Genomic DNA, 10,209 nt, shown 5'->3' on the forward strand with positions numbered 1-10,209 from the left:
TTTTTTTAAGAAAAATTATATTTAATTATATTAAAAATTATTTTTATAATTATTTTAAGTTAAAATGCCACATGTCGTTGTTTAATTCATCACTTTGCCACATCATCAGCGTGTGTATTACACGCAGTTTACATTTTTTATCACGTCAGCAAATTGGGCTCAATTGAAACCATTTGTGAAGGAGTAAAGGGTTCAATAGGTACCTGACTTAATTGAGGTGCCTATAAGGGAAAAGTAAAATAGTTCAGGGGCCGTATATATATTACATCTTTATGGACTCTATAATTTTAGGTGCTTCCACTTGTTGTACATCAATACCTTATGTATGTATCTTTTTCCCAATTGGAAAAATAAGCGCAATCTAAGTATACTTTATTACGCTTTATGTTTTGGAAAAAGAATGCGAGCTGGCACTTTTGAAAATAATTGGCTCATGTTTGGGTCATTGGACATTCATAGCCATTCGGCCTAAACAAATTCTATATTATGGCCATTCATAATTTGAGTCGTCTTGTCCCAGATAGTTCAAATACAATTAATATATTATATTAATACAATTCATATACCATATTCGTACAATCCGTAAAAAAATAGAATTGTAAATTTGTGGGTAAAAATTATATCATTGTTATGTGTATAAAATTTATATCATTATTGTATAATATATATATATATATATATATATATATATATGTATGTATGTATGTATGTATATATGTATAAGATGCATATCAAATTTATATTTTATTGTATAGAGTACATATTTTATAATCAAACTTGTATCAATATTGTATAAAGTTATCAGTAAATAGCTATAAAATAAAATTAAAATTTAATGACTATTTTTGCGTCAATATTTTACCGGAAGTGCCATTTATGTCATTTCTCCTTGACAAATTTTATTGCGTATGAGATTATGCCCAACTCATACTTATATGAGGCATTATCTAATTGACAAATGGACTCTAGTGGTTCCATTGAGAAGCAAAAGAAGGCACTCCTTTCATTTCTTTTGTCATTTACCTCTATTCTTTTTTCTTTTCTTGTATTCCTTCATCTCTTTTTTTTTCCCAAATTTTTTCAAATATTTTGTTTCTCTATTTTATTTTATGCTTTTTAAAGAGGTCTTATAGAAAGTGTTCATATATTATTTTTTTAACTTAATTTGAAATATTTTTGGATTCAAAAGTTTAATTTTAAAGAATGATTTGTAATAATTTTGGTTAGCTGACCTAATTAGTGAGATTTTTTTTTTTGGTGTGTGTAATGAATTTTGATCGATTTTTTTGTGATCGATACATGAGTTTTAAGTAGAATTATTCATATTTTGGTTTAATTTTTTTTGTTTAAATTAAAATTAAATTAATTTAGCAAATTTTTAATTATTCATTGTATTACTATTAATTAAACAACTCCTCCCTTAATTAGAGATCTCAGGTTTGAGCTCTGAGTATGAAAAAATCCTTGGTAGTACGGCTACCGGATACCGAATGAAAAATAAAAAAAATTATAAAATCAATCAATTCAATTATTATTATATTTTAAAAATTAAAATTAAATCACATAAAACTAAAAAAATATATCAATATATTTAATTAATTTAATTTTTATTCAATTCACAAAGGATAAAAAATTATGGCCTATTAATTAATCTAATGTTGATGAAAAGAAATGAGAAAAAAAGTGGAAGAGGACAGCAGGGGAGAAAAGGAAGGCTTTATATTTCTATTATATTCTATTATATAGAAGTAGTGGTTTCGACATGCCGGCTTTAGCAGGCTGCTTGCTTTGTGATTTTATTATATCACTCCTAATTAATTATTATAAGTTATTTATATATTAAAATTTAATAATATTTAATTAAAAATAAAATAGGCATTTATGACATGTCTGCTTCAACTGTAATTTTACTATATCACCCTTAATTAATTATTATAAATCATTTATATATTAAAAATTTAATAATATCTAATCTGTGATTTTACTATATCACCTCTAATTAATTATTACAAGTCATTTATGTGTTAAAGAATTTATAACATTTAATTAAAAAAGATAAAATAAACATTTACGATATGTTTGCTTCAACAGTGATTTTATTATACCACCCCTAATTAATTATTATAGTCATTTATGTATTAAAAATTAATAATATTTAATAAAAAAAGTTAAAGACATTTATGACATGTCTACTTCAGCTGCTTCAATTATAGTTTTACTAAATATTACCCTAATTAATTCTCATTTAAGTATTAAAATAATTAATAATAATAAATAAAAAAAAATAAAATAGATATAAAAAATATAAATTAACTCATCATGTTTAAAATTAACCTGACATGAGGTCCACTTAAATTTTTTTCACCTATATTTTTTATAGTAATTTTTCTATGTCACTTCTAATTAGTTGTTGTAAGTCATTTAAGACATTTATGCTTTGCTACTTTAATCTTGATTTTACTATATCACTCCTAATTAATTACTATAGTCATCTAAGCATCGTGACACTTAAATTGGAATAGAAGAAATAATATAAATCACAATAATTAAAAATTTAAATTATTTAAAAAGTATAATTGGCTATCGACGACACAAAACTTTAGATAAGAAGAGTGACATATATTATTCAAAAATTACATAAAAATTATAAATTACAATATTTAACAACTTAAAATATTTAAAAATAATTTAACCTATTATATATTTCAAAAAAATATGTAAAAATACTATAAATCACAATAATTAATAACTTTAAAAAAATTAAAAATATAAAATATTTGGTTGACTCCCGAAATTATATTAGTGTCACTTAAATTGAAATAAATAAAAGTACTATAAATCACAATAATTTAAAACTTAAATTATTTTTAAACTATAATTGACTATCAATGCCACAAAATTTTGGACAAGAAAAAAATTATATATTATATAAAAATTACATAAAAAATATTATAAATTACAATAGTTAAAAGATTAAATTATCTAAATACATATTAAAAGTATGACTCATTATCTATATTTTATTTGTGTTACATAAATTGAGGAAAAAAACATATATTGAACCCTTGCTAGATCCCGATGAATCTTAGAATGTATATGCAATCATTTTTTTTAAAAAATCTTTTGTTTAAATATATCAAGATTGAAAAGGCAAGTTCTAATACAACACATCAAACAATGTATAAAAGCTAATATTAGCATAAATAATACCAGTATTACTAATACAAACATTATTAATGCAAACATTGCTAATACTGTTATGAAATATAAAGCAAAGAAAAGGAAGAATGAAGAGAAAAGAGAGTGAGTATTATTTCTCCTGAGAAGTTTCTTGATAGGTTAATTACCGTGAATAAAATCACCTTTATATATTGGGGAAAACTAACCTTGTTGTTTCTAACTTCTATAAATAGACATTAACTATATATGATAAAATAGACATTCACTATATATGATAATATATTTATATCTCTCCCCCTTAATTGTTTAATTGATAGATAATCTACCTCATTAAAACCTTACTACATTACCAGAAAATCGCTATTTTCATATTGAAAAAAGTAGTCGGAAATTTCCAACTATTTCAGTCGAAAATCTTATTTTTTTATTTTTATTTTTTACAAAATATATTTTCAATACTATTTGTGACAAAAACAGTTAGAATATTTGGCTGCAAATTCCGAAAAATATATATTCCGACTACAGTAATCGAAAATATAAATAATTAAATAAATTATTCATTTAAATAAAATATTAAATATATATTTTTGACTACTGTAGTAAAAAATATTAATAAATAAATAAAATTAATAATTAATTTAATATATATCCGACTGCAGTAGTCGCAAATATAAATAATTAAATAAATATAATACTAAATATATAATCAGTCTCTTATACGGAAATTAAATAATTATTTAAATAAATTGTTAAATATATATTTCAGATTACTGTAGTCGAAATACTAATAAATAAATAAAATTAATAATTAATTTAATACATATCTTACTACTGTAGTCGCAAATATAAATAATTAAATAAATATAATACTAAATATATAATCAGCCGCTTATACGAAAATTACATAATTATTTAAGTAAATTATTAAATATATATTTCCAATTACTGAAGTTAGAAATACTAACAACTAAATAAAATTAAAATTAATTAAGTATATATCTGACCACTGTAATCGAAAACATAAATAATTAAATAAATATATTACTAAATATATCAGTCCCTTATATGAAAATTAAATAATTATTTAAATAAATTATTAAATATATATTTCTACTACTGTAGTCAAAAATTGTAATGACTAAATAAAATTAATAATTAATTAAATATATATCCGACCACTGTAGTCGAAAATATAAATAATTAAATAAATGTATAATCAGTCCCTTATACAAAATTTAAAAAATAAGTAAAATAAATTATTAAATATATATTTTCAACTGTTGTAGTCGGAAATACTAATAACTAAATAAATATATGACTTAATATATAATCATATCCTTATACAGAAAATTAATAATTAATTAAATATATTATTAATTAGATTTCTGACTGTTTTAGTCAAAACATTTAATAATAAAATAAATATATTACTAAAAATATTACAAAAAAGCTTCTCTATAAATTTATTAAATGTATCCGACTACTGTAGTTGGACACATTAAATAATTAAATATTTTAAAATTTTTCCCGACTATAGTAGTCGGAAGATTATTTTTAATTATTAAAGTATTAAACTGTAGTGGTTTACTTCCGCTTTCACTTCACTGCCTCTTTCTAAACTAAATTAGGGCAAAGTGCCTTCCTCTCTCTCTTTTTCCCTCTCTATCGAAACCATTGAAGCAACAGTGGTTGTCTTCCTTCATTGAAACTCCGGTGGTGGTATGATCTCTCCCCTCCTCTCTCTATTTATCTCTCTTTCTCTTTCTCACACACACCATATTTAGACATCGAAACACTCCTTTTCTTTCATGGTCCACCAGCAAGGTAGATGAAGTCGAGTATAGCTCAATCACCTCCATGGAGGATGAGCCGGCATATAAGGGTGTCTCCACGGATGACTAGCCCAGTGTTTCCATTTCCAAGCTGACAAATTTCTTTGTTGGTGAGAGTGCAGAATAGGCTACCTCTGCTCTCTTTTGACCATTTTCATTACCCCCTTCAATCTTTACACTCTTGGTAAGCACTATTTTTCTTTTATCTTGGAAAATTTTTGTTACTAAGTTGACAAGTTAGGAAAGCATTTCTCTTTTTTTTCTTGCTTGTTTGTGTTAAGAGTATATGGTTTTTCTTGATTCAATTTTCGGTTATATTCTTAAGCTACAAAAGAGGAAAATATTAACAAGTGGTTAGTTATTATTATTGTTATCAGTCTGTTATGTAAGTTAAACTAGGGATTATTGGTTTAGATGCAAACTCTTGGTTTGCAACCATCACGGAGTACATATGATGGCTTCATCAGGGAAATTATTACCACAAGAGGATTTAGTGAAGGAGTTGAAGTGGTAATATACTTTTATTTTCATGGGAATCTTCTGTTTTCTTCCTCCAAGAAGTAGTGCTTGTTCTTGGTTCTCTCACTTTGACATGATGTAATTTGTCTAAATTTACAGCTAAAGGTTATGCGGGAGGAAAAAATTAAGCCTCATGGTTCAACTCTTGCTGTTTTAGCAATCATCTGCAGCAGAGAGTTGGAACTCGATCTAGCAGAGTCTTTCTTGGATGAGATTTCCAAAATCTGAAGTCCTCATCCATATAATACTTTCCTTGAAGCATGTGATATCCTGGTAAGATCGTACATAAGTATTTTGAGAGTAACAATTTAGTTGAAAGCAAGCGATCATCACTGGTCCCGTCCTTAGATCAGTACAATAAGAACTGATGGGGGTTTGACTGTCAGTTAAGTAGGTTTCTCTATGTTTCAATGAGGACAATCAGCTCGTCAAGACTTCTCATTTTTTTCTTCCGAGTCAAAACTATCTTTCTGAGCATATTCTTACTTCTTCAGATCTTGACATTACCGCCATATATTTTGCTCTCTCATGAGTTATGTTGTGAGAATTATGAGATTTTTGAGCTAGCTCCCAGCAAAAAGTTCTATGTGTCAAGCTAAAATGTTGCCACTGCTCTCTGACTATATCATTTTAGGATTCAAATATGGATGAAAGCCTCTTGTTGTAAGTAGGCCTTTGGACATATTGCTATATGATCATTTAAATTCTGTAAGATCCGGCATCTTTGTCTTTGCAACATCTTTCAGTAGAATTACACATCTTTCTTTTCAATCATATTAGATTGATATGTCCAGTTTGTGATTCTTGTACTACTTAATTTTGTAGGATCGACCTGAACGAGCAGTCCAGATTTTGGCTAAGATGAAAAAGTTGAATCTCCAGCCAAATATCAGGACATATGAATTGCTATTCTCACTGTTTAGTATGGTTTGAGTCACCGAACTATAAATATTGGAGATGTAATAATTTATTCAAGCTAATGTCTGCTATGGTAATAGCTTGTTTATATTTTTATATGTATTTTCATAATATTATTTTTCTATTAAAATTTTTGTCAAGTTTCTTTGTTAAAATATTTCATACTATTGTCAAACATTGTACAAGTTTGTGTTAGATTTAATTATCTTTTTGATATGGTAAGCCTCACCCTCCAAATCATCTACCCAGGAGACCAATAGTGTCCTTTTCGCACTTTGTTCCCTTAGTGACTAGAAATCCCCAACCTCATGGTTGAGATGAAAGACCCTTACCACTAGGTTATTCCACCATTTTGCTCAACAATTTTGTGCTCCAATACTTAGGGGACTGAAGTGACAGCTATAATATCAACTGGATGTTTCAGTGTAATCCATGGCTTTACTCTTCTTTATTTTCCAGTTGAAAGCACTTGGAACAGAAGGGATGATAAATGAGCTAATTCAATATTTACATGCTGCAGAGAATCAGTTTTCTCATTATGACACTTATATGATAACACCCGTCTATAATACCGTTTTACATGCCCTTGTTGAGGCTAAAGAGGTAATTTATTATAAAAATATCTATTCCATAGTTATATCAGTTACATTTTTTCTGCTGACTAGATTTTTTTTCTTTTCAGAGCCAAATGGCAACACGGACGTTCAAATCAATGGTGTCTTCTGGAGTTCCACCTGATGCTGCAGCATATAATATCATGATTGATTGTTGTAGCATTATCAGATGTTTCAGATCTACCTTTGTCCTAATCTCTATGATGTTCTGTAACGGATTTAATCCTGAGGCAGTTACTTTAATTGGCTTGTTAAAGGTACTAATATAGCCTTGTTTATCCATTCTCACTTATCTGTGGAAGTTGGATCATTAGGAAAAGTAAAATTGCAAAATCTAGAGCCTAACCTGGCCCTTTTTATTTGGTTAAAAAGGCTTTTCATGAAGTAGATAGTATGTGTTTTCTAGCACTTTGGGGCATTTAGAAACTTCGCCAGGAAAATCAGTCCAGTGATTTACTGTTTTACTAGACCTTGAAACCTAAAACTACCATAACTAGTTGATATTTTTTTTTAAAAAAAGAAAAATAACTTCAACAGTTTGGTTTGGAGAATACTTCATTGAGCTGGAAGGGGATTTTGCCTTATGTGGTACACTAGATTTATGCTAATCCTTATTACACGGAAGCATAGTTATTGTTCACCAGTTTAATATCCCTCTATGACTATTTAGATATGCAAATGGTGCCCTCTGATATCCCAACTGAAACTGAGTTCTTTTCTGCTGTAGCTATTGTTGAGGTTCGAGGACTTTGATGGAGCATTAAAATTGTTGAATCAAGGAATTTTCGAAGGCATCCAGCTTGATGTACTTCTCTATAACACCGTTCTTCAAGTGGCATCTGAGAAGGTGATTAACAAATAATTCAACCATCAAGTTATTAACAATATTAATAAAAATTCATGTACTGGATTATGTATAAGCCAAACTGTGGAGAAAGACAGAAAAATTGACATATTTCCTAGTTACACTTCTCATCATGCAAGTCAATGTTAGCCGAGTTTAGAATGGGAAAAACTGATTAAAAGCCTCAAAAGTTCATGATTAAATTAGCAAAAAGACCTTTGGCTTTTGTTGGCATTTCCTATTTTTTTTTTGCTGATAATTTTGGTTAGATTGATTCCAGAAGAGCGCTAGACACTTTCTTAGAAATGTTACTAAAAGATGGTAGTCGAAAGGTGGATAGCAGACTTCGGGGAAATTGGGGGTAGGGAACTTGCTTTAACGGTTATCGGGAGTGGAGAAGAATGTTAGTTTACTGAAAATCCTCATAGAAGAGTTAGGATAAACTTTAAAAATTTGCAGAGGGGAATGTGAGGTACTGAATGATACAATATCCTCCTTTATACCCTTTTATTCAGTTTCAACTTTAGCTACTAGAGAAGTGGACAGCTTTCTAAATAACCCAAAGAGAAAAAAGAGGAGAATTGTGTGAACCCATCCAGTTCTAAAGTTAAATGTAAAGTACAACTGTATACATTTGCTAACTAGGTCGTGAATTATTTTTCCAAGGAAGAATAGATGTCATCGAGCTCATTGTGGAGCTGATGCACCTCCGAAGGGTTCTGTCGGATCCATCAACTTGCAATCATGTTTTCGTTGTATATGTAGACCTTGGATTCTACACTACAACTATGGAAGCTTTGCAAGTTTTGAGTGTGCGAATGATTGCTGGAGGTGACACAGATAATGATGAAAAACAAACCAAACTTGAAAATCTAATTCTTAGTGAAGCCTCGGAGGATGAATCCCGAATTCTTGAGACTTTTAAAGAGTCAAAGGAATATCTTACTGTTGTCTTACTGCAATTAAGATGTTGTGCCATAGTTGGATATCCAGTATCTTAGTCACCGTCGGATAGTCATTGGGCCAGGAGACTTTTAAGTAATCTTGCTTCAACAAGTGGTTCTCTATGGAGATTTAATGGTTCCACATAGGTGAACTCTTCAAGACTCTAGTTAATGTTTTATGCATCTCGACCAAATAGTTTAAGAAATTGATGTATTCAGTAATCAAAATTATGTATCCGAGCAAAAATAGAGTAATTAACTGTTACATTCGTAAGTTCAAAGTTATGTATCTCATCTTCAAAATTATGTATTCGAATTCTAATTAGGTTCTCTTGATGTTTGTTTTGGATGTTTTAAAGTGGTTGTATTTATAAATTTTTATCGTGTTTGATCCTATTGTGAAAAGTAAATTAGTTATGTTATTTATAATCTGAGAGCAGTGTAAGCTAATGCAACATTTAATTATATAATTATTGGGTGAATATTTTTATTGAAATTCTGACTAAAGTAGTCGAAACAATAATTATTAATTAATATATATTAATGTTCGGACTACAGTAGTCGAAATAATTATAATTATTTATTAAATTTCCGACTACAGTAGTCGGAATAATTATAGTTATTAAATAACTATTTATTAAATTTCCGACAACAGTAGTCGGAGTAAAGATAATTATTAAATAATTATTTATTAAATTTCCGACTAAAGTAGTTGAAATATTTATAATTATTAAATAAATATTTATTAAATTTCCGACTACATTCTGACTATAGTAGTCGGAAATTTCTGACTAGAGTAGTCGAAAATATTTTTTCGACAAGCCATATTCCAACTACCATGAAACAGTCGGAAAGTAGTCGGAACTACCTTATTTTCCGACCACATTCCGACTACATAAGCCATCGGAAAAATGATGTTTTCTAGTAGTGCTAGAAAAAACTCAGTGGGAAAAAAAATCTAGTGAAGGAAAAAGGTACACATCTCTATCAATACGCATATAGGCTACCTCATTAAAAACCTTACAAGAAAAACTCAGTGGGACAAAACCTCGTAAGAAAAAAAGAGTACAACGTGTATTAACTCCCCCTAATGAGAACATCCCTGAATCTTTGCATCTCGATCTTGTCCACCATCTTATTAAAGTTGCAATTGGAGGAGACTTGTGGAATAAATCAACCACATTATCACTTGAATAAATCCGTTGCATGTTAATATCACCATTCTCTTGTAGCTTGTATGTATAGAAAAGCTTTGGAGAAATGTGTTTCGTTCAATCTTCTTGAGTTCTCCCTTAACTTGTGTTGTGCATGCTGCATTATCCTAAAAAAATTATGGGTACTTCACACATTTCAAATCA

The 10,209-nt window shown here is 28.4% G+C and overlaps 1 protein-coding gene across 3 annotated transcripts in view; it reads left to right on the top strand.

The window, feature by feature from the left end:
* Window positions 1-8,086, top strand: part of LOC107874076 (pentatricopeptide repeat-containing protein At1g76280-like) — a 12,518-nt gene extending 4,432 nt beyond the window's left edge. For 2 of the 3 annotated variants that reach the window (XM_047413546.1, XM_047413547.1), the window contains 3 exons: window positions 6,909-7,052; window positions 7,132-7,320; window positions 7,791-8,086. In XM_047413546.1, the coding sequence (XP_047269502.1) occupies window positions 6,933-7,052; window positions 7,132-7,320; window positions 7,791-7,925 (444 nt within the window). In that variant the 5' untranslated portion in view covers window positions 6,909-6,932 and the 3' untranslated portion in view covers window positions 7,926-8,086. Of the gene's footprint in view, window positions 1-6,356; window positions 6,523-6,908; window positions 7,053-7,131; window positions 7,321-7,790 lie in introns of all 3 variants that reach the window. The other variant, XM_047413545.1, reaches the window with a different exon arrangement.
* The last annotated feature ends 2,123 nt before the right edge of the window (window positions 8,087-10,209 follow it).

This window comes from Capsicum annuum, chromosome 6 (assembly GCF_002878395.1).
Source record: "Capsicum annuum cultivar UCD-10X-F1 chromosome 6, UCD10Xv1.1, whole genome shotgun sequence".
NCBI lineage: Eukaryota > Viridiplantae > Streptophyta > Magnoliopsida > Solanales > Solanaceae > Capsicum > Capsicum annuum.